This window comes from Scylla paramamosain, chromosome 6, assembly GCF_035594125.1.
Source record: "Scylla paramamosain isolate STU-SP2022 chromosome 6, ASM3559412v1, whole genome shotgun sequence".
Lineage (NCBI taxonomy): Eukaryota > Metazoa > Arthropoda > Malacostraca > Decapoda > Portunidae > Scylla > Scylla paramamosain.
Window position 1 is genome coordinate 9,780,065 of NC_087156.1, and position 26,090 is coordinate 9,806,154.

Genomic DNA, 26,090 nt, shown 5'->3' on the forward strand with positions numbered 1-26,090 from the left:
CCCTGCTGTGATTCCCCTCACCATGAATACAAAGTAATCCAAACGCTACAGTTCAGCCCTGCTCATGAAACACACGCTCTGATACAACTAGGCTTTTCACTTACTTTCAGCCCTTGTTTTCTCTTTAATAGTGCGAGAGTTGACTGGCCTCTTCACTCTTTGATCCCTTTCACAGTTAAACTCCGTAATTCTCCCTGATTTTTATCTGGCTTCCCAAACTTGTTATGACTTTAACTGATCACCTCCGTATGACTTGAGTTGCTATAAGAGACGAGTATCAAGACACCTTCCTAACTAAATGAACCAACCTGATTTAACTCTCTTTTCCATCCACTCTTTACCATGCGGAAATTAAGTGGTATTGTAAACTGTAACCAAATTGTTACCCTTATGATCTATTCTAGACTCTAATAAGTGATCTGGAGACTATGATAATAACACGCTCCCTCCACTGCACACCAGCTGTCCGTAATGTATCATGTCCAGTGGCTGTTAATATAAACTAACGCTCTATTAACCTGTCATCACTAATCAGTAATCATTCACGCACAAGCTCATCCTCGTCACCACAACATCACCATCACCGTCACCATCACCACAGCTTACACTCCACTCTACCATGATTCTGTCCCATACCTCACCCCCGCCACCACTAATCATTCCTAATTAATCTCCTGTCCCTCACCACCACCACCACCACCACCACCACCACCACCACCACCACCACCACACCTCACTCTCAACTTCTCCCATTTTCAGGAATTCCTTTCTTCTCTTCCCTCGCTCCACCATCCTTCATCCTCTCTCCGTTACGTTCCATCCTTCCTTTTGCCGACATAATGCTTGCAACAGACGCCCCTCCTCTTCCTCCCCCTCCTCCTCCCGTCCCGTAGTATTAGCAGGGCCTTGTCTCCCCTTATAAGCAGGGAGCTGTGGGAGGAACTGGAGGGATGCTTAGTGGAACATGTCGAAATAACGTTGCCTAGCCGCCGCCGAGTATAGGAGTGTATTGAGGGTGCATTATCTCGGTACAGTGGCGGTGAACGGGGAGATGGATCGGTGAGTATGTTCAGGCGCAGATAGAGAAATGTGTTGTTGGTCTGACGAATTGATTAATGAATAGGTATCTGGTTGAACAGGTAGAGTTATAGATAGATGGCTGGATGGGTAAAGGGTTAAATAGATCGACTAGCTGATAAATAGATATATAGATGGACAGATGGATGGATAGATAGATTGATAGATAAATGAATAAATGAATAAGTATTTAATTAGATATAAAAATAAATAGATGGGTAGATAAACAGTTCAGTAAGTAGAAAATCGATTAGGTAAATAGACAGACAGACAGAGAGACAGACAGATAGACAGACAGACATACTGAATTAACGTGTCGTGTTCTGAGATATTGCAAGGAATTGGTTTATAAATTGTACTGTAAAACTCACAAACATTTTCATATTTTAATTAATAACTACTAATTATTTACATTTCTTAAAATTCAAAATTTCTCACTCGCATTGATCTTTAAATCATTCAAAGTTATTAGGTGTTACCTTATATCTCTTCAACATATTCACTGATCAACGCAATCATCGTGCAAAACACAGACAATATCACATGCACAAACACAACAAATATTCAGTCGGCGCCATTAATGTTCAGTGAGAAAAACACACATGATATCAGCAACACATCAATCACTATAAACATTCCATTTCTTCTTTCTTCTGACTTATTTTATCTTCACTTCTTTCTTTTTCCTTATTTTGTTTTCTTTCGTCCCTTTTTTTTTTTTTTTTTTGACAGTACAATATATATTGTGGTATGGGGGTCACCACAAACGATAATTCTTCAAATTAGATTGATGTAAGTAGTGGCGTTCCTCAGTGTTCAATCTTAGGACCGATCCTTTTCATAATATATATCAATGACATAGACGAAGGAATCAGAAGTAAACTGTCAAAATTCACAGATACTGAAATTGCTAACAAGACTGACACCAAACCAACGTCAAATTTTGCAAAATGATGTATACACTCTCATTGAATGGTGTGAAACGTGGCTTATAACTTTGATTTTGATAAATGCCACGCATTGAATATAGGAAATAGCAATCTACTGGAAAATTATAAAAGTAATCCCCCATCAATAGTTTGGATCCTGAGAAAGATCTGGGAGTTTTAGTGACAGCAGATCTTAAACCAAGCAAACACTGCACCGAAGTCATTAAAATTGCCTATAAATTAATAGTTTTCATTAAGAAGATCTTTCACCTTCAAATCTGAAAAAAAAAAAAATTGGCCTTGTACAACTCACTTGTACCTCCTCATCTTGAATATAATGTACAGTTTTTGTCATCCTACTACAGAAGGAATATTGAGAAATTAGAAAAAAAAGACAATACGAAGTAGAGTAACGAAAATTACTTGAAAGCTTCGCAATTAACCCTACAAGGAACGTCTAAAAGAACGAGATCTATTCTCCCTATCCAAACGCAGGCTAAGAGGGGATCTGATATTGCTTTACTAAACTTTTAAGGGTTTCACAAATATGAGACCCGAATTCTTCCTAAGACTCAACATGTCTAATATTACAAGAAACAATAGCAAATAATATGTAAGCGATTTCAAACAAATGAAGCCAAACATTTTACTTCAATCGTGTCATAAATATGTGGAATTGTGTTCCATCAAGCGTCGTTAACTCAGGTACTGTACACTCATTGAAAACCTGTCTTGACAAGTATGTAGACACTAATTCCCGGTTGTCATTGTTCATGTCTGAATAACGAACACGTTCACTCCGTACTGTCCGTGCTGGCATGTAGATTGTATGTGGTAGAAGTAGTCCTCCTCTCTTTCTTAGTTTCCTCTCACATTCCATGTTGTTTTTTATTTCTATACAACATGGTACCATTTCCTTTCTCAGGTGAGCCTTGCCTGGAGGGATAGGGAGTGGGGGATGGAAGGACCCTTCTTCTGTGCTATCCTTTGCCTACCACTAATAGAGTAGAATACCCAAACACCACCTAAACAGTCACCCAAACAGACTTGTAAGAACCTCTTGGTCTGTTGCTGTTTGGACTTTTTTTTTTCCTGCAAAACAAATAGATTCTGTACATAAGTAAGAGAGAAAAAAAAAAAACAGTAGAAAATATAGATGTAAATGCCAATGACACCGTGCATTGCATAAAAAAATAAAGAAAAAAACAAGGTCTCCATCGTTACAAATACTGAACTATCAAAACTTACAACTTACAAGATACGACACGGAAATAAAAGGACACAAACCCGCTACACTACAATGATGGTGCTGGTGACGATGATGACGGTAATGATAATAATTATAATGGTAATAATAATAGTAATAATGATTATAATATATAATAATATATAATAATAATAATAATAATAATCATAATAATAATAATAATAATAATAATAATAATAATAATAATAATAATAATAACAACAACAACAACAACAGTACCACTTCACTACGTATCGTCTCACGCGGGGAGCAGGGGTGGGAGGGGCACAGGTCTTTCTTCTTTTTCATGCAGTATTCTTTTTTTTATACCTATGAAGCATAAACACACTTGCAGCCTCCGCTGGTCCCCCTACCCTCTCTCCCCTAATCCCTCCCGACGCCGCCCTTCCTCCCAGTCGGAAGCTTTCATCCTGCTGATAGGTAGTAAAGCCTGTGTGAAGAAGTGAGTGCTTCACCAGCTTTTTCAATGACATAATTTGATTGATGTCTATGTTGAGAGTGGACGTGAATTACGAATAAAGCAATCCGTGGTTCTCTGGGCTGAGTCATTCTCGTGCTGCAGGATGGACAGGTGTAATGTTGTGTTGTTGTTATTGTTGTTGGTGATGGTGGTGGTGGTGCAGCACAGGGGAGGGTTCCAGGAGGCGACTCCAGACACAAGGAATGCCCGCCTCTGTAAAGTTCTCTGATCTCACCTACTGCTATTTGCACTCCACGACATACTCCCACAAGTCAACAATTATCTAATTATCACTGTGGGAATGAACGCTCACTTTAGAATCAGCAGCAGTTTTTCTTATTGAACTTTTGGTGCTGCATGAACACTGGAGGGGAAATCATGTGTTCAAATATATCTTGTTTACCGTTGGGGTTTCATGGCGTAGTGACAGTCTTGGGAACCCAGTGTGTGTGGGATGCCAGCGGTCATATCCCATAGAAAATGAAATAAATAAATAACGTAATGAAATTAATTCACATCATAATTCTTTAATACATACTGGCGTGAACATTAGATGGGGAAATAGACCAACTTTACAAAAAAGATGGGGAAGATGGGGAAATAGACCAACTTTAAAAAAAAGAAAAAGGGCCCTCGTGGCCCAGTGGGTAGAGTGATGCACTTGGAGTTTGGCGTGAGGGAAGTGAGGGGCGCGTAGGTTCGAACCCCCCTCTCGGAACTCACAAAAACCTTCAAAGAGCATCCCTCCATCACCATGTGTGCCTCAAACACACAGGTACGGTGATGGAGCTGCCCACGGGGAGGAGGGGAGGTGAGTGCGCAGCACCTCCCTACCCCTCCCCAGGGGAGGAAGGCACCGCCTTACCGCCCCCGGGAGAGCAAGGGAGGTGAGTGCACAGCGCTTCCCTTCTCTCCCCTACCTAACCCTGGCAAGTCTACGGACTACCAGGCAAAAAATAATAAAAACAAAAAAAAAAACATAAAATAAAAAACAACAACAAAAAAAAAATAAAAATAAAGGTAAGTGCATAGCACTTCCCTTCTCTCCACCTAACAGGAAAAAATAAATAAAAAAAAACATAAAGGTGAGTGCATAGCACTTCCCTTCTCTCCCAACCTACCAGGCAAAAGATAGGAAAAAAAAAATAATAATAATAAAAATTAAGGTGAGTTCATAGCAGTTCCCTTCTCTCCCAACCTTCCACGCAAAAAAAAAATTAGATAAATAAATAAATAAATGAAATAAAATAAAATAAAATAAATAAATAAAGCAAATAAGTAAATAAATGAATAAGATAAAAATAAAAACCACCCTACCACCTCGGACCTCGGGAGAGCAAGAGAGGTGAGTGCACAGCACTTCCCTTCTCTCCCCAAGTCTACGGACTACCACACCAAAAAGATTAAAATATATATAGGTATAAAGAAAAAAAAAAAAAAAAATAGAAAATAAAATAAAATAAATAAATAATAAAATTAAATTAACAAAAAATAAATAAAGTAAAAACCAAAAAACTCCTACTCCCCCCGTCAATAAAAGTGACTGAGTCTGGCAATCAACAATAAATAATAAAAATAAATCAATACCAACCTGACTGATCCTGACAACTCCAAAGACCACCACCCCACCTGTGAAGCACGGGAGGTGAGTGTGCAGCACCTCCCTACCCTTCCCAGTCTCCCAGTTTGACTTTGACCAACAATCTGACTCATTCTAGCAACTCCAACTGTACAGACCACCACCAGTACTCCAGTACTCCCCACCCTGGCAACTGATCCTGGCAAGGTGAGTGCGTAGCACTTCCCGTGACTCATCCTGGCAACTCTAAAGACCCACCATACTGACTGACCCTGGGAAGCACGGGAGGTGAGTGTGCAGCACCTCCCTACCCTTCCCAGTCTCCCATCAATCTGACTCATCCTACCAACTCCAAAGAGTAACTCCAACTGTACAGACCACCACCACCACCACCCCTCTGATCTTGGCAAGGTGAGTGCGTAGCACTTCCCTTGTCTGACCCTGACTGACTGACCCTGGCAGCTCAAAAAAACAAACAACCTGCCTGATTTACAGATATGTAATCACCAAACTGACTGGCCCTGGGGAGCATGTGAGGTGAGTGTGCAGCACCTCCCTACACTTCCCAGTCTCCCAGTTTGACCTTACTCATCCTGGCAACTTCTAAGAGCAACTCTCTGACACTGTGACTCTGATCCCTACATCCCTACATCTTACCCTGTCCAGGGTAGGTGAGTGCGTAGCACTTCCCTACCACCAGCCTGACTGACCCTGGCAACTCTAAAAACAACCATCCTGACTGACTTACAAATCTTACTCTAATCTGGCAACAGACCACCAAATTGACTGACCGTGGGGAGCATGGGAGGTGAGTGTGCAGCACCTCCCTACCCTTCCCAGTCTCCCAGTTTGACTTCCACCACCAATGTGAGTCATCCTACCAGCTCCAAATCTACCACCACCACCACCCCTCTGATCTTGGCAAGGTGAGTGCGTAGCACTTCCCTGGGCTTGACTGACTGACCCTGGCAACTCCAAAAATAACCAACCTGACAGATGTTACAAATGTAACCTGGGGAGCATGGGAGGTGAGTGTGCAGCACCTCCCTACCCTTCCCAGTCTTCCACCAACCTGACTTGAATTATGACTGGGGAGCAGGGGAGGTGAGTGTGCAGCACCTCCCTACCCTTCCCAGTCTTCCACCAACCTGACTTGAATTATGACTGGGGAGCAGGGGAGGTGAGTGTGCAGCACCTCCTACTTTCTCCACTCTGTCTACCCTACCACCTACCAACTCAGACCATCAAACTGACTGTCTTAGAACAAGAAGAGGAAGCAACGCCATCAGAGGAAGAAGAAGCAGCAGCAGCAGCAGCAGCAGCAGCAGCATTACCGCCATCAGAGGAAGAAATCAAGAAAAAGAAGCACAGAAAAAGAACTACCACCACTGCTCTCAGAGGAAGAAGCAGCAGCGTCACCGCCATCAGAGGAAGAAATATATATATGTAAACTACGACTGGTCAAATCTCCGTTGGCGCCAGGCAAAGTTCGACCTGTGATAGGCTGTGTTTAGAGAGAGAGAGAGAAAAAAAAGAATTCCTTGAAAGGAAACTACGCTAACTCAGGGGAGTCAGTTAGGGGACTGACTGTGAAAGTGCCAGGCAAAGCTGCTGCTTCAGACATCCACACTTCAACTTCAACAATGCATGCGAGAATGTTGCTGTATTATTCCTCCTATTCCTTCTTTTTCTTCTCCTGCAGAAGACTGTCTTATTACTACGTAATTTTTTTTCTCATAATTTATTGAATGTTATTCTATTTATTTCTTTTTTTCAGTACTTCCACCTTTTCTAAATCCATCCATAATTTAAATTAAATAAATTTAATAAATTTTTGTCCACTTGAGCCTTGGACAACTGATTACAAAAGAATTACATGAATATTTGACTTTTTTTCTTTGGTCTTAAAACGCCACATCTCAAACACATGAGGCGCGGGTTGCGTTTGAGTGTACTGTAATATACCAATATAATACATGAATTTGTAATACTTTAATCACAATTTATATCTTTTCATACTAAGCAGTATGGCAACTTACTTCTTCTTCCTCATGACACTGATCATGTCATGTACACTTCCATGTAGCCAACAATTCTGGGTAACCTTTGAAAAATATCATGCATCCTGGTGTGCACCATGCAACCAGGCTGACTTAACCTACGCCTCTGTAACCTAAGCTGGACACTTGAACAACTATAAATGCATTTTGTCTATCTTAGCTCCTGCAGGGCCGAGGTGGACAGGTGTTTGTCCAGGATGCCTCGTGTTACTTCTCACCGCGTGTTTTATCTGTTGGAGATTATTACACTAAATATGCTGCTGCTCCTGCTGCTGCTGCTGCTGCTGGTGCTGCTGTTGCCGTCGCTGATCTTGCTGCTGTTGTTGGTATTGCTGCTTTTCCTTCCTTCCACAACAACAACAACAACAAAAGGAGCAACTACTACTGTTACTACTACTACTACTACTACTACTACTACTACTACTACTACTACTACTACTACTACTACTACTACTACTACTCCTGCTGCTGCTGCTGCTGCTACTATAGCTGCTGCTGCTGCTGCTGCTGCTGCTACTGCTGCTGCTGTTGCTGCTGCTGCTGCTGCTGCTGGTGCTTAACTTTACAAAAATCATCACTGTCGTTTTTGCCGTCGTGCGTGCGGTGCCTCTAATCGTCGTCGTCCTCGTTCTCATCGTCGTCGTCGTAACAGTAGCATCGCCTGTCAGAGTAAAAAGACAGGCTAAAAGAATACCAGAGGTCACAGAGAACTGGAACGGGAAAAGCACCACATTAATTGTTACCTGTGGAGAACAAAACAAAATATACCGGATACATGACAGAACAACAGCATTTCTTTAATTAACGTGTGTGTGTGTGTGTGTGTGTGTGTGTGTGTGTGTGTGTGTGTGTGTGTGTGTGTGTGTGTGTGTGTACAGCGAGGGAGTTACATAAAGTTACATAGAAATACAGGCCACAACAAACCTTGCGGTTCTCACGAGATGATCTGTCCTAGGGCTACTAAGGTGATAGTAGAAGAAAAGGACAGCAAAGCAGAAGGCTCTCTCCTCACCCTCCACTCCCTCCGTCATAAGCCGTACAGGAAGCAAATCTGAAGTAAATACCTTACTGGGTTAGAGAAGGAAAACCCGAAGGAAAATTTATAGGAAAGAATGAAAATAGATGAAATGAGGTGCCCTCATTTCCTGGAGGCAAGGAGTTTTAATCTGTAACAAACAAACACTGTTACCCGCGGATTTGAGGTAAAATATTTATCAAGACGGCGTTTCAAGTTTCCTACGGTATTGCAAAAAAAAAAAAAAAAAAAAAACCCTGCCAGAAATTAAGCACATGTATGGCGCTCCCTTTGACTGCGGTTCAAGCTGGTGGCGGCGACCTGCTGGTGGTGGTGGTGGTGGTGGTGGTGGTGGTGGTGGCGATGGTTGTGGCTGGGAAGTTAACCAATTTAATTTCGTTTTCATTTCTATATATAATTAGTTTTTTTTTTCTCTCTCTCTCTCTCTCTCTCTCTCCCCCCTCCCTCCCTCCCTCCCTCCCTCCCTCCCTCCCTCCCTCCCTCCCTCCCTCTCTCTCTCTCTCTCTCTCTCTCTCTCTCTCTCTCTCTCTCTCTCTCTCTCTCTCTCTCTCTCTCTCTCTCTCTCTCTCTCTCTCTCCCCCCCTCCCTCCCTCCCTCCCTCCCTCCCTCCCTCCCTCCCTCCCTCTCTCTCTCTCTCTCTCTCTCTCTCTCTCTCTCTCTCTCTCTCTCTCTCTCTCTCTCTCTCTCTCTCTCTCTCTCTCTCTCTCTCTCTCTCTCTCTCTCTCTCTCTCTCTCTCTCTCTCTCTCTCTCTCTCTCTCTCTCTCTCTCTCTCTCTCTCTCTCTCTCTCTCTCTCTCTCTCTCTCTCTCTCTCTCTCTCTATCTATCTATCTATCTATCTATCTATCTCTGTACCTGCCTTGGACAGTAAGCAATTAGTTTTTCTAGTGGCTGTGTTCCTGAAGTAGAAATACTGAAAAGCACACTCCATCTTTTAATAGCCCATCAGCGTGGCTTCCTGATGGGAGGTACGGTAGAGCACACTTTCATTTGTAAGCCAAGGGAAAGTAAGCGTCTTTCCTCCTCAGAGCCTCACTAGCGCCAGGATTAGCTGTGTGCCGGGGAGTGCTGGTGAGCCGTGAGTAATGTTCACTCTTAGATACACGTGCAATGTAATGTATCTCCCTATCATTATTTTTGTTTATTATTTATTATTATTTATTATGTTTATTGTATTGATACTTGTTTTTGTCTTCCTTCCTTCCTGCCTGCATGCCTCCTGCCCTCCTTAGGGCCCTATTTTTCATATTATCCTTCTCTCTCTCTCTCTCTCTCTCTCTCTCTCTCTCTCTCTCTCTCTCTCTCTCTCTCTCTCTCTCTCTCTCTCTCTCTCTCTCTCTCTCTCTCTCTCTCTCTCTCTCTCTCTCTCTCTCTCTCTCTCTCTCTCGGGAGTTCCTTGATGAATTGCCATGTTCTCATGACTCTCTACCGCTATTTATTGGTCTTTCATCTTTTTATATCCTGCATGAGTCTGCTCCCGGAAATTAGGTATGGTAGTTGTACGGTGATAAATAATATTTCAGTGCGACCTTTGCAATATCTTCCTTTATTTATGAAAGCTTTCCTTACTGTGAAGTGTGGCTCGAATATTATTATCGTTTTTTTTTATGTAAATATTTTTCGTTATATTTGTCCAGCACATTTTTGTTATGCGCGAAGAAAGTAAGTGATCATTTAAATCCTGAACTTTAATTTCATTTGCATAAAGTTTAAATTAGAGAGTGAAATGAAGAAAGACTCCTTAACGTGTGGGAAGTGCCTGCCAACCTACTATGGAGGGTGTGCTGCGCAAATCATGATTGTATAGGAGCGTGATGTAACCTGTTCACACTGATACCACTTACAGACAAGCCTTCAAGTACCTTGGTATTACGTAGTTGTGATTTAAATAATGTGTTGACTTGTTTAGGTAATCATCAGAGAGAGAGAGAGAGAGAGAGAGGACAGGAAGGCAGACGGTCAAACAAACAGGCAGGGAGGTAAGCAAGCAAACAAGCAAGCAAGGAGGCAGACAGACTAACAGGCAGGGAAAGAGGTGGATGGACATACAAAAAAGAAAGAAAGAAAGCAGGCAGACAGACAGAGTGACAGGGAAATAGTCAGTCTAACTTGAAGAGGATAGGCAGGCAAAGAAGCAGGCAGACAGGCAGGCAGGCAAAAATAGAAGGCAAGCAAGCAGACAGAGAAACAGACAAATAGACAGAGGGACAGATGGATGTGCGGGCAGACACAGACATGGACAAAGTAGTTTTAAATAGCGGCAGAAACTGGTATATTTCATTCTAAAGAGTATATTTGCACAATTTTTTTTTGTAAAGCACTTTAATAAATATTTTACCGTGCCCTGCAGCGAGTACTTAACCAAAAATCCAACTGAATTAGTCATTGGGATATTAATACAGCATAATGTTTGCATAATATAAACGTATGCCTCTTCCGTTACTCGTATATTCTTTTGTGATAACAATTACTGTAAGCGAAGAAAATGCATACATAGTGACCTAACTATATTTTTTCTTTCATAGCCTCGTATTTACGGTATGCCATTTTTCAGGTACAATACGTAGTTGTCATTGATTTCCTAAAACTACTAAATATACCAGAAGACAGACCTACTGACTCATACTCGTAAATATTGTTCCACTCGTAATGTTACACACACACACACACACACACACACACACACACACACACACACACACACACACACACACCATTGATACAAATATATGCACTGCAACAAAGCAACAGAAATTGGGATGCTCATTCTTACAGAACATTATAGTGAACATATGAGGCAGAGATAAACAAACAGACGCAGACAGACAGATTGATTTAAAACACTTAGTAACATGTACTTGTTATAAGCAATTCTAAGTGACCATTAATTTCTTGTTCATTCCCATTCATTCAAGCATTTCAGTGTTGAGACGCAAAGGTAGTGTAAGTGTTGAGGCAGCGGTGGTAGTGGCCCCTTCACCTCGCAGCGAGGCAGGAAGGGGAGGTGAGGGACACCAGCAGTGACTGGCCTGAAGGCGCCTTGCGTCTCGCTTCCTCTTTGCGACCCTCTCCCTTGTTTGCCTTTATCCATCAATCGCAACATGACTTGTGTTCCTCCTCTTCAGTCTCACTTAACTACCACCTTCATATTCTAGACACACTACTTACCCTCCTTGCTTCAGCTCAAGGTTTTCCAAGGTCAGTTGAATTGCTCGTCTTCTCGGACTTACGCTAACGGAGCTAATCTGCGCATGGCTTAGCAGTGTATCCTATGGACTGTCGGCTTTTCTGTCATCCTGGTACACGCGGCGATGGTACCAAGGGAATCATTGTCTTGGCGGAGTGTTAGGGAGGGTGAGGCGAGGCATGGCAGGGTATCTCTTGACTGGAAACCTTAAGTAAGGTAATCTAAGCGAAGTCGAACTGGAAGGTTTGCAATAAAATTAGTGTTGCTACTCAAGCTGAAGGAGGATTGTTAGGATGTTACTTCTTAGGAAATAGCTTTACTTATTGAAATATAGTAAAGATGGGTAAAAGAGAGAAGGTGAATTCTGCTTGGGAGCAAGATATGGTTTCAGACAGAGAGAAAGAGAGAGAGAGAGAGAGAGAGAGAGAGAGAGAGAGAGAGAGAGAGAGAGAGAGAGAGAGAGAGAGAGAGAGAGAGAGAGAGTCCTAACAGTGAAAGCTTTAAGTTCAGTGAAATAGCATCATTATTCTTCATTGACACTCTTAAGCTGCAGACGCTAGAAAGAAATCAGTCACAACCCAGAAGACTTGACATAGAAAAGTAGATCCAACTGTTTCCATATTTTCTCTTGAATATAAAGAACAGATAATAGATTGACAATAACGAAACGATTTACTCGTAAGAGGCTTTGCTTGGGATGAGAGGAGATTAGGGAGTCCTGTTCTGGAGTGAAGCCGTAAACACTGGTGATGTAGAACTGAAATAAGAATTTGTCTCATCGTTGTCTCGTCAACAGCATTCAGTAATGTTCCTTTATAAACTTAATGAAATCCCACTCTTGTTTTAATACTAAGTAGGATAAACAGAAGCATAAAGTAGAACCTGCATCTAAATATTTCAAATAAAAGTGTAGTCTCATACATATTAGTCTAAGTGGACCCAAGTTGAAAGTAACTGATCTGTATGACTGTATAAAGAACTTTTCAGCCAATGAATGTACAGTATCTCAGAAAACTATCTTTAAAGTGTGGCGCGAACTGTGGCATAATGAACAATACAAAACCCGCTGCCTGATCACGTTTTGTGTCGGTAAGGTTGGTATGCATGGCTTGACGTGATGCTAAGATACCTCTATTTGTTAGGTCATATGTAATATATGGAAACTATCCTTAGTGTGCAGGGCTACTCATTGTCACTGGCGTTATCACCAAACGTGTCAAATAACATGGTTCATTGTGCCAGAATGTAGACGTCTTATTTTTATAGATAATTTGGTAGGTACTCTACAATATCTACTTGGAGAGAGAAAGGGACAGATACTGTCAAAACATCCATCCCACCACACTCTCAGCTCCTGTTAATGCTTTGCCACCTTGAGCAGCAGCCACGCAGATTTACAGATTGCTGGAAAAAAAAAAAAAAAAACATAGAAATAAAATAGGTATTTGTGGTAGATGTACCTTTGTTATTCCTTCTTTAGTGCAGAGGTCGCGTGTAGTGACTGTAGTCTCCTGAGTGCCCTAAAGAAGATCCTAGCTATAAATAATTTGGTAAAGCTGACGGAAACAGTCAAGCAGCTTTTGGATAGCAGCAGATAGCAGCTTGGATACTGTGTGTGTTTGTGTGTGTGTGTGTATTTGTCTGTCGGTCAGTCATTGCACGTGCTGATGGCACATTCATTAACAACCAAAGTCTCATTGTCATTAAATATTATTGCAGGGAAGCAGAGCAACATAAAAGCGCTCCCACTGTCTGATGAGGCCGAGTCTTACGACCACAGAATACTTCGAACCTGCTATTCTGTATATTGATAGTTCTGAAGAGAGAGAGAGAGAGAGAGAGAGAGAGAGAGAGAGAGAGAGAGAGAGAGAGAGAGAGAGAGAGAGAGAGAGAGAGACGAAGCTGATATGATAGATCAATTAATATGATTATGAGCATCGGATTCCACGAAGGACGACTAGAGGGCCGGGAGAGGGTAAGGTACTCAATCAAGCCCTTATGTAGGGGAAGTACTGGAGGCTTGGTATAAACTCTATGAAACCAGATGTACTGGAGTTTTCATTACAACTTTGATTATTATTATTATTATTATTATTATTATTATTATTATTATTATTATTATTATTATCATTATTATTATTATTATTATTATTATTATTATTATTATTATTATCATTATTGTTATTATTATTATTATTATTATTATTATTATTACTATTATTATTATATCAGGTTTCATTACAAACCTTAACAGTCAAGGCATTTAATAGTCATTCCTATGCAGAGATAAATGATGAGAGAGAGAGAGAGAGAGAGAGAGAGAGAGAGAGAGAGAGAGAGAGAGATTCAGATTTCAGATTCAGATTCTTTATTATTCCATGAGACATGGTTATTCTTACAGATTGGTTAACATAGGTAGTCATGTTTAATATATAATAGCAAATAAAATACACACACACACACACACACACACACACACACACACACACACACACACACACACACACAATAAAAAGTAGATTGACTCAAAATTTCTTTGCTACTCTGTATTAAACATTTAGTAAACGTCATTTAAAATAATTGTGCTATGATAACATTGACTAATAATTATTTAAAAGAATTTTGCTAAGTCTAGACTTAAAAGCATAAAGGCTTTCAGAATTGATCACATTGGTGGGCAGTGTATTCCATAACTTTGGTCCAAGTATCGTAATGGCTCTGGCACCAGAGTCTGTTCTAGCTCTACCCACATAAAGGTTATTGAGCTGTCTTGTGTTGCTTGTGGTGTGTTCTCTAACTGTGGGAAATTTGAGGTACCAGTCTGGATAACAGTTATTGACAGCCTTATAAACAGTTGTACATTTATCAAAGGTGTGCTTCTCTTTGATTTTCAACCACTTTAACTCTTTTATGAAGGGGGTTACATGATCATACTTTCTGGTACACCCAACAGCTACTTTAGCTGCAAAATTTTGCAATTTCTGGACATTGTGCAGCAAAGTTTCATTAGTTGTACCCCATATTACAATACAGTAATTTATTAAACTGAGAACTAGTGACTGTACTACAAGTATTCTTGTTGATTTATCAAAGTTCTGGCTTATTCTATTAATGAACATTAATGCACCCATGACTTTCTTTGTTAATTCACCAATATGTACATCAAAAAGCATGTATTTATCAATGAAAACACAAGATTTTTAACATGAGAGCTTGGGTAAATGAAGTCTCCATCACAGTCTATTATGGTGTTCGGAGGAATCTGTGATAAAAGTTGTCTGTTACCAATGAAGATACATTGTGTTTTCTTTGAATTTAACATCAGCCCGTTTCTAAGAAAATACTGTTTTACATTCCGCAGAGTTTCTTCCGTTCTAGAGATGAGAGCTACAAGGTTATTTGGAGTGTCGGCGTGGAGAAACTGAGTATCATCAGCATACTGTGTTAGACAACATTCGTTGATACTCTCATTAAGGTCATTTACATAAATCGAAAATAAAACGGGTCCGAGAATTGAACCTTGTGGGACTCCATAAGCTACGTTAAGTTTATTAGATACTGTGCTATTGAGACGGACAGACTGAGCTCTGTTTTCAATGTAACTTTTAAACCAGAAGATGTCCATTTTTATTGCAGAACATTTTTTTAAAAGGATCTCATGACTGACATTGTCAAAAGCTTTAGAGAGGTCACACAAGGTTAACAATGTAATTTTCTTAGAGTCCATATTGCTATATATTTTGTTTGAGATAACAGTAAGTGCAGTCTCTGTTGACAGTTTTGGACGAAAGCCATGTTGGGTGTTAGACAATGATTGACTAAATTCCAAGAAATACATAAGTTGATTAGTGACAACTTTTTCTAATAGTTTTGATATGATAGGTAATAGAGAGATGGGTCGAAAATTATTTGGATCATTAACATCACCAGTTTTGAGGCTTGGTACAACTAGTGCGTGTTTCCAGGATGTAGGAAAGATGCCTGTTACAATTGAAGTATTGATGATACACGTCAAATAAAAAGCTATAACATAGAGTGCATCCTTAATAAATCTCATTGAAATGCCATCCGAACCTACAGAACTAGTTTCTTTTAGGTTTTTAATAGTGAGGATAACAGTTTCAACACTTACAGGATGAGGTCTAAAAAGATCATCGTCACCTAAAGCTACATTAAAATTATTTGCATCAGATATATTTTAGAGAGAGAGAGAGAGAGAGACGTACATAGAAAGTATATTTGCATAAAAAGTCGATAAGTGGCTTAAATATTCCGAGGGCTTGCTAGTCTCAAATGTGAGTAACAAATGAAAAGGCTCGTCAGCTTGGTGTTCATTAGCATGCCTTCTTCAGACGTGTGATTACTCATGTGCTCACACGACGGGAGATTGAATTACACATAGTAAATGCTTTTAATGGGGATATTTATTTATATATTTGTTTATTAGCTGGTCTTTAGATGAGAGAGAGAGAGAGAGAGAGAGAGAGAGAGAGAGAGAGAGAGAGAGAGAGAGAGAGAGAGAGAGAGAGAGAGAGAGATTAGTAATTGGTCAGGAGAATATCTGCAATTTTTTTCTTTTATAATGCAAAGCTTTTTAGAATATCAAAGCATTCATTAATTAACCTACACTCTTTTCAGTTACACTTTTTCATATAAATTGTTTTTGCTTTCAAGAGAGCAATGGTGATAGAATCTAAGCAGATGCTGTCATGTTTGTTGTTTTGCTGTTAAAGTTTTTTTCTATATATATGTATAGTGTTGAAGTAGCAAAGGCATCGTAGAAAACACTAACATCTTGAGATCCATCAATATGTTTTCAGGGAAAATATGAGAAAATTGTGTGAGTCTTGCCGTGGTAGGAAAGATGGCCTCCTGTGGGACCTTATCAAAAGAGTGTCTGGCATTGGTTTGGTAAGCAGTGGGACAAAAAAAAATTAGGATGCCTTTGGTAATGCATATATAGGAATGTTATTGCCAGCAAAACACTACCTTGGCTTTGCAGTGAAGCTTTTCTATTCAGATGACTGCAGGAACTGAAATATGTAGACACAACTATACTAGGCAGGTCCAGTGAAAGGTATCACACTAAATGTATTGCATCATCCAGACGAGTTAGCAGCACAAGCATGAAGTAGGGTGGATCTCACAGGTGTTCACTTTTGTTGAGATCCTTACCAAGAAGCAGTGACATCCAGAACCAACAGCAACTATGATATCTTTGTTGTCTCTGGAGCCCTTGTTATTGTTGTTGTTTTGTTGTTTAAGACATTATAGGTAACATGCTGTGTCCTCGCAGTAACCACACGAAAAGGCAGGTATCTAACTAGGAGTGGTCAGAGAGTGTTTGTTGTTGTTGTTATCAGAACCACAAACGGAGGAAGGCGGATGTGTTGTATTACTGAACAATAATAAAAATGAAGAATAGATGAGTCAGGCCACCTTGGCAGAGATACTCAAAAGGGACTTTCATGTTTTGTGCCGTGAATACTTTTTATGGCTAGACTGAAGTGGTACTTATTATTTTATAAGTGTATCCTTGCTGTTTTTTTTAAGGTTTGTACTGCTGAATGTTGGGAAGCTTTGCATTTATTATTTTTTGCTTCTTTTTATTTTGTTATTTAATCTTGTTATATATGTAATGGTGTTTGTTCGTTTTATTTTGTTGCAGCTGTTGTGCATATTTAACATTTTTAGCGTTTCAAGTGTGTTCTGTTTTCAGTGTTGTTTTTCATGTATCCATGTGTTCTTGCATGGAGGAATCTGACATGTTTTATTGATGACATTTCGTGTTTTTCTTCAGTATTTATTCTTTCCTTTTTTGTTCATGTGTATATTGTAACTCATGCAGTAAAGGATTTGTGGTGGTTCTGTTCATGTTGGTTCATTTTTAGCTCTTTTTAGAATAGTCAAGCTGCATCACTTTTTTATGTGGATGTTTTGATATTTTCAGGAAAGGATGGCAGGTGGTGCCGCGGTGAACACTCCCAACACATGCAGGAGGAAAGTGAGTACCTGCTTCATTACATCATGTGCACTCTGTTTTGGAACTCGCTGTTAAACTTTTTTTTTTCCATGTCAAGTGAAACCTGTCACTGTTGCCAGCCTTTCTCCTGTCAGTTTCCTATGAATCTATGAAGGAAAGAAAAGATGTGCTTCCATGGTATCGTGTCAGTAGTATTATCCATTGAAGGATTAGTTTAAATATTTTTCCAAAGCGTTGTTTTGCCTCCCATTTTTGTGCCTTCCTAGGGTATATATATGAAAGAAGAAAGAATGTAAATTTAGTCTATAATGTTCATTGCAACATCTTACAGGAAAAAAAGTCTTTTGTGGATTAACCGAGAATCTTTTTCTAAACTATAATTTTCGTATTCCAGTCTTCATGTGCTTATTTTAGTTTATGCATAGAAAAAAAAGAAGGATACAAAATCATATATTTTCTATAATGGTGTCATCTTGTTGGTATAAATATTTACTTGGAGATTCAGTTGAAACCTAACAATTAGCTGTCAATTTTGCATTCGTTTTTTTTTTTCGTATATATATATATATATATATATATATATATATATATATATATATATATATATATATATATATATATATATATATATATATATATATATATATATATATATATATATATATATATATATATATATATCTTTTTTATATACGAATATGTGAATGAAGAAAGGAAAAATGCAATTACAAAAAACTTTCCACAATAACAGGAATATTCACTTGAGTACTTTTTAGGTAAATATCAGATCTTCTAATTTATCTGTTTATTTATCTTTTACTGCATTTTACGGTTATGTAGATTAATAATATTTTGCATGTTATGATAAAGTGTCCTTGGAAACTATTACTGTAACAATCTATATTTAGTGTGAGTTTGATTTCCACATAAAAAAGGAAAAAAAATTTCCTTATCTGGAGAAAATATATTTACATTTTCTTTGTTCAATTGGTATTGATATTATTTTTAACTGATTTCCCAGGAAGCGTTACCACCATAATATTTGCGGCCTAACCTAAGGTAACTTTTTATCGTCATAACCTTTGTTGCAGCTTTATTAAGTAAAATCAGAGTTAAACTTGTATAGTTCTATGAAGTGTCCTTATTTGTCTCTGTGTATGTTGATTATCACCTTGAAAAGTCAAGGTGACGTGGGCCTTGATGACAAGAGCTGGCCCACACTATTTGTCTCCCTTTTTTTAGAGGCTCGTCATTGTAGATTTCTGAAAATATTAATTTCATCACGTTTTTTTTTTTTTTCTTGTCAGCGAATGAAAGAAAATTTATAGTTTTCTTTATCATTTAGTAAAGTATTAAATATCTTTTGAGGGATTATTCCCCTAGTAGAGTGAGGGGTTTATATTATTGTTACCACACATCTCTACACCTCACTGCCCCCGCCTGGCCCTGGAGGGCGCAACAATGATTTGGCCAGGACCCACCTTTTGGTGTCCGCACATAAAAATTTTGATTTCAGTTTCAGAAACATTTTTTGGTTGGTAACTTTTGAAGGCGTATCTTATTTTATGTAATTTCTTCGTCAGACTCACCTTTGCTGTATTTTGCATATTTCAATTTATAGGCATGTGGGCGAAGATTTTCTGTCTCGCAACTCTTGCAACTATCACCTCATCACTATAGATTGAGCTCTAGCGCGAAAGTGCGTGAATTATTTGCCATAACTCACTTCTTATATGGGATAGCTAGTCTTGGTTGGCACCATCAGACTCAGCAGTGACTGTAGAACAGAGATGTGTTGTAAAGAACTTGACAAAACAAAAAAGAAAATGATGAGTTGAACTGTGAAGATGTTAAAAAAAAATGTTCATAACATGTTTTACTTATGCCTGCTATTTTCAAATGTTAATCATTGAATTGAATGCAGATAGCAAAACAGAGTCAATATGGGTAGATATTAAGGAATGATCACAGTCAGTAGTAATGGGAGTAGTGTACAAGCCACCGAACAGTACAAGAGAAATTAACACCTCACTGTGGCAGGAATTAAATAGAGCAGGAAGGTACAGTCAGGTATTTGTGGTAGGAGACTTTAATTTTAGGAATATCGACTGGAGCCTGATGGTGGATAACATGGAAGTAGAAGAATTTCTGAAGGTAATTCAGGAAAATTTTTTAAAATACAGTAAAATCCCTCTTATCCGGCATCAACAGGACCGCCGACATGCCGGATACTTGAATAGAAGTGAAATTATGTCCACAGTCACCACCCTACACTCACGCATCTTACCATAACAAAGATCAGGCTGATCGCTGTGCCGCGCGTCGCCACCCGTACTGTCACCTCACACTCACCAACACACATTGTGATTGTAATTGTGACTCCTTCTGATCTTTTCAAGCTGAACCACTCGTATAACACTTTGTCCATCATTTCACCACGATGATACTGCAGTGTGTGACGATTTTCCGCTGCCTTTGGGGTGTCGGTAGCTTTCATGTAATCCCACAACTTTTTCGTTTGGGATTTAATGTCATAAATAGTTGATGAGCCCACACCATATTCCACCATTAGTTGCTGTCTGCTTTCATCTCTCTCTAATTGTTGACAAATGTCTACCTTCTGCTTAAGTGCAAGCACAACACGCTTCCTCTTTTCTAGAACTTTAGGCATAATGAAGGTGTCAGGCGATAAACAGTGCACACGCGGGACTGAGTCACTGAGTAAACACAGTGCAGTGGGCCGCGGGTGGCGCGAAGCAGTGCGCTCTGGTGGCGAGGGGACAAAGTATGCCTTGCACGGGAATTTTAATCAATTTTATGAGTACACATTGATTTTTTATTGATTTTAAGGTTCGGGGAAAAATGTGCCGGATACTTGAAGCTGCCGGATGCTCGAATGCTGGATGAGAGGGATTTTAATGTAGGTAATCATAGAACCCACAAGGGAGAACAGTATTCTAGATATAATTCTTACTAACAGGGAGGAAGCAGTCATATAGGTAGAGGTAGGGGACAGCTAGGTGATAGTGACCATTGGGAAATTAGGTACAAATTAAAATGGAAGAAACTTTTAGAAGCAAAAATACTAGTAAAATACCTGACTTTAGGAGAGCAGTTTTTGAGGAATTAAAAAAGTTCCTCCAAGGAGTTGACTGGCAACGGATGCAGGGTGAGGTCAGGTCAGGAACAGAGTTGAGAGAGATAAGGAAGGATGAGAGAGGTGAGGTGAGGTGTGAAGGTGAATGACAAGAGAAGGGAAGATTTGTCTGTAAGGGGTGGAGGAGAGAGAGATGGGGAGATAGGTATGAGTATGTTGGAGGGTCAAGTCATGCTGAAATGGGAGAGATGAGGTCGAGAAGAGTAGATGAAGAAGTGGAGAGGATGGAACTGGCCGAGATGGGGGGATTAGGTGAAGTAAATGTAGATGAGTTGCATAAATATTTCGTAGATAAATTCCATACATGTCAGTTAGCAAACATCCCGTATAGAGCAATAAGATCACAGAAAAATAACCCTAAATGGATGACTGCTAGGTTAAAACATCATATAGGGCAGAAGAGAAGTATATATAAGAGATTAAGGGCAGGTGAAGATGTTTTAAGGTCATAATATAATGAATTAGTTGAAACAATCAGGAGGTCAACAAGGGTAATTATGAATTAAAGGTAGCCAGCCAGGCAAAGACGGACCCCAAGGGATTTTATCAGGTATACAGGAAGAAATTAATAAGGATACTATAGGTCTATTAAAGGCAGGCAGATGGGGAGCTGCTTAGTTCTGGGAGGAGTTTAGTAAAATTCTGAATGAGTATTTTTTAACTGTCTTCACCCAGGAAAACATGCAGGATATGCCAAATAGTGAACAGATGTTTAGAGCAGATGAGAATGAGAAGCTAGCAGATATTTCCATAACTAAGGAGATCATGGAACAGAAGATAGATAGGCTAAAAAAGTTCAAGGCACCAGGATCAGATGAAATACAGTAAAATCCCTCTTATCCGGCATCCAAGTATCCGGCAGATTCAGGTATCCGGCACATTTTCCCCGAGCCTTAAAAACAATAAAAAATCAATGTGTACTCATAAAATCAATTAAAATTCCCGCGCGAGGCATACTTTGTCCCCTCGCCACCAGAGCGCACTGCTTCGCGCCACCCACAGCCCACTGCACTATGGTTACTCAGTGACTCAGTCCCGCGTGTGCACTGTTTATTGCTTGACGCCTTCATCATGCCTAAAGTTGTAGAAAAGAGGAAGCGTGTTGTGCTTACACTTAAGCAGCTGTTCAGATCAGCTGCTAATTAAGATCAGCTGATCTTTGTTATGGTAAGATGCGTGAGTGTAGGGTGGTGATTGTGGACATAATTTCACTTCTATTCAAGTATCTGGCAATATTCAAGTATCCGGCATGTCGGCGGTCCCGTTGATGCCGGATAAGAGGGCTTTTACTGTATATCCCAGAGTACTTAAGAAATGCAAAGAGGTTATTAGTGAGCTGTTAGTCTCTCTCTTTAGGAAATCATTTGAGTCATATCCCAGAGTACTTAAGAAATGCAAAGAGGTTATTAGTGAGCTGTTAGTCTCTCTCTTTAGGAAATCATTTGAGTCAGGTGAGGTACCAGTAATGTGGAGGCAGGCTAATGTAGTACCCTTCTTTAAGAAAAGAGATAAAACTTTAGCATCTAATTATAGACCTGTCAGCTTAACTCCAGTTGTGAGTAAAATATTGAAGTCAATAATAGCGAGGAACATTAGGGAGCATTTAGACAAACATAACTTGATAAATCAGTCACAGCATGAATTCACAAAGGAGAAGTCTTGCCTGATGAACTTGTTAAGTTTTTACAGTAAAGTGTACGAGGCAGTAGATAATGGTGATAGTTATGATATCTTATATCTGGACTTTAGTAAAGCTTCTGACAAGGTACCCCCCATCAGAGGCTCCTGAGAAAGGTTAGGGCACACGGGATAGATGGGAAGGTGTTAGGATGTATAAGGTCATGGCTAAGCAACAGGTGACAAAGAGTTGTAATAAACGGCTCTAAATCTAGGTGGTGCCTTGTAATTAGTGGGGTGCCACAGGGATCAGTATTAGGGTCATTGTTGTTTTTAATATATATCAATGACTTGGATATTGGAATTAGTAGTGATGTTAGTAAATTTGCAGATGACACAAAGATAGATTAATTAGGTCAGAATCGGATGGCATCACCTTGCAGGCAGATTTAGAGAAGATGAATGAATGGACGGACAGATGGCAAATGCAGTTTAATATCAACAAATGCAAAGTACTTAGGGTAGGTAGAGGAAACCCACACAGTAGATACACAATTGTTTTAAACAACGAAACTCTGGTAGGTACAGGGTACGAGAAAGATTTAGGAGTTATAGTTAGTTCTGAACTCTGTCTAGGAAAGCAATGCATAGAGGCCAGAAACGGCAAATAGTGTATTAGAATTCATTTTTAGGAGTGATAAAAGAAGATGGCCTGAAGTAATATTAAAGTTATATTTGGTGCTGGTCAGATCTCGTCAAGGCTACATTGTGCAGTTTTGGTCCCCACATTACAGGAAAGATATAGGTCTATTAGAATCAGTACAGAGGAGAATGACTTAAAGGATACAGGGGATGAGGAGCATTCCTTATGAGGCAAGATTAAAGCTGTTAAATTTGCATTCTTTAGAGAGATGTAGGCGAAGTGGGGACCTGATTGAAGTCTTTAAGTGGTATAAGGGTTATAACAAGGTGTATGTAAGCAAAATTCTTAGGATCAATAACCAGGATAGAACAAGTAATAACGGGTTCAAGCTTGAAAATTTTTCTAAAAAAGGTTCTCAAATAGAGTGGGAGATGAGTGGAATGGACTCAGTAATCTTGTTGTTTGTACTAAGACATTAGGGAGCTTTAAGAGAAGATTAGACAAGTTTATGAATGGGGATGATAGGTGGAAATAGATAGGTATATTTCATACAAGGACTGCCACGTGTAAGCCTGGCCACTTCATGTGGTGTTCCTTATTTCTTATGTTCTTATGTTCTTATGTACTGAAATATATTATTACTTTAAGTGAAAAAAACTCTCGGGAATAGGATAGCTTGATCAGAATGCAGATAAAGCTCAACATATTGAAAACACAGAGTCATTTATAGCATTGTGTCACTCACTGCAACCTGCACAGCGGCTCGACACTATGCGTGGCACGTGCAGCCGGGCTTCATTTGACAACGTCTGTGACGCATCCAAAAATTAGAACCAGCCGCTGGAGGAAGGTCTTTTAAGTTGTTAAGCAACTTAAAACACCTATTACCTAGTTATCTATTTTTTTGTGAAGTCAAACTTCCTATTGTCATTTTAAAAAAATCAAACTTTTGTCTCCAAATAATCTTGCGCATTTCATCGCATGCATTGTTATTATTTATTTATTTTCTTCTCATGCAAAACCTCACTTTGTATGATCTTTAAGTTCTCTTCACTATATTATCTTAGGTATATTATTCCATTCAAAAATTGCAATTGATGCATAATTTATATACTATACAAAAATATTAAATTAATAAATTATCAAAAATAAAAAACACACAAACACTAATTTGATAATGTAATTACATATTCATATTAGCGTCCTCTTTTATAAATCATCCACAGTAATGTTTTTCTTGGTGCCTCATCCTCTCAGAATCCTCGCACTCACATCACACTCTCATCGTGCTTACCTCTCTGCATCTCAAACACATTCCTTGCAAGGTTAGCATTCCTGTGAAGGTTATGCATGTCCATGTACGCCTGTATGTACGTATCTGTGTATTGTTGCTGCTATTCATTGTCGTCTTGTTCTTGTTCTTCTCGACATTCTTCTTCTTTGTGTTGTTGTTCATGTTGCTAATTTGTTGTTGTTGCTCCTGCAGTTTTTTCTCTATGCTGGTGTAATCTGGTATGTTTTCTTTCTTTTATTTGATATTCATGAACAATATTTTGATTTCATTAGAAGTAAAAATGCAACTTTTTTTTTCATATCACAGTAATGCCTTATATTTTCTTTTGCTCTCTCTCTCTCTCTCTCTCTCTCTCTCTCTCTCTCTCTCTCTCTCTCTCTCTCTCTCTCTCTCTCTCTCTCTCTCTCTCTCTCTCTCTCTCTCTCTCTCTCTCTCTCTCTCTCTCTCTCTCTCTCTCTCTCTCTCTCTATATATATATATATATATATATATATATATATATATATATATAGAGAGAGAGAGAGAGAGAGAGAGAGAGAGAGAGAGAGAGAGAGAGAGAGAGAGAGAGAGAGAGAGAGAGAGAGAGAGAGAGAGAGAGAGAGATGAATATCAAATAAAAGAAAGAAAACATACAAGATTACACCAGCGTAGAGAAAAAAACTGCAGGAGCAACAACAATGAATTAGCAACATGAACAACAACACAAAGAAGAAAAATGAGGAGAAGAACAAGAGTAAGAAGAATAAGAATAGCAGCAACAGTAACTGCAATAACAACAACAATAGCATCATCAACAACAGTAACAACAAAGGGAATAAATCTCTTTGTATCCAATAGGAGCAGAAAACATCATGGCTTTACCATCCAAGAAGTCTGGATGTCTCAAGTTACATAAATATTAGTATAAAAGAAACATTTTTTAGAGAAATAGCAAATATAAGCAATTATTCATACGATAAACACAAAAATGGAAATTAATGATTCAAAGTAAATATTATGAAGAGATTAGATAAAAATACAAACAGATGTAGGAGAGAAATTTTAACATCAAAAGCAAAAAATAAGCAATTCAGTTAAGCATAACAAAATAATCAAAGCGTCAGCAAATAAAGAGAGATGTAAATAATAAAGGGGAGAAATAAGCATGCATTATTATTACTATTATTTTTTAGTTAACAATTTTATACAGGAACATCATATCATTTTTGAGAGAGAGAGAGAGAGAGAGAGAGAGAGAGAGAGAGAGAGAGAGAGAGAGAGAGAGAGAGAGAGAGAGAGAGAGAGAGAGCATCACAGTGTTCATTCACCTTGCATATTAATGAAGAGCTCAAGGGCATGATGGTGGATTACAGGGAGAGAAGTGAGGGAGAACAAGGGTGAGAGGAGAGAGAGAAGAGGAGAGAGAGGGAGAGGCAGGCTGTGGACAGAGTGAGTGCAGGGTGTGGAGAGATGGGGAAGAGTAAGTGAGAAATAAGGTGAGAGCAGCATATATGAGAGAGAGAGAGAGAGAGAGAGAGAGAGAGAGAGAGAGAGAGAGAGAGAGAGAGAGAGAGAGAGAGAGAGAGAGAGAGGCAGGGGGTGATGGTTACTATGAAGACAACAGAAAAAGAATGAACGAAAAAATAGAGTGAGGAAAGAATGAGGGAAGGTGAGAGGAACATCAAGGTGTAGAGACAAAGGGTGAGGGAAGGCACGGGAGATAAGGAAGACTGATGCAAATGAAGAACAGGAAAAGGAAAGTAAAAAGAGGGAGGTAAGACTCTTGTTTAAGTCATGCTGATACAGTTTGGTCTGGCTGGACA

General features: G+C 39.2%; 1 protein-coding gene across 13 annotated transcripts in view; it reads left to right on the forward strand.

Moving 5' to 3' along the window:
* LOC135101293 (circumsporozoite protein-like) overlaps nt 1-26,090 on the forward strand; it is a 277,378-nt gene that overhangs the window by 130,871 nt on the left and 120,417 nt on the right. For 10 of the 13 annotated variants that reach the window (XM_064005026.1, XM_064005020.1, XM_064005024.1 and 7 more), the window contains one exon: nt 17,545-17,598. The exons of the other annotated variants lie outside the window; for them this stretch is intronic. In XM_064005026.1, the coding sequence (XP_063861096.1) occupies nt 17,545-17,598 (54 nt within the window). The remainder of the gene's footprint in view (nt 1-17,544; nt 17,599-26,090) is intronic. 13 annotated transcript variants of the gene reach the window in all.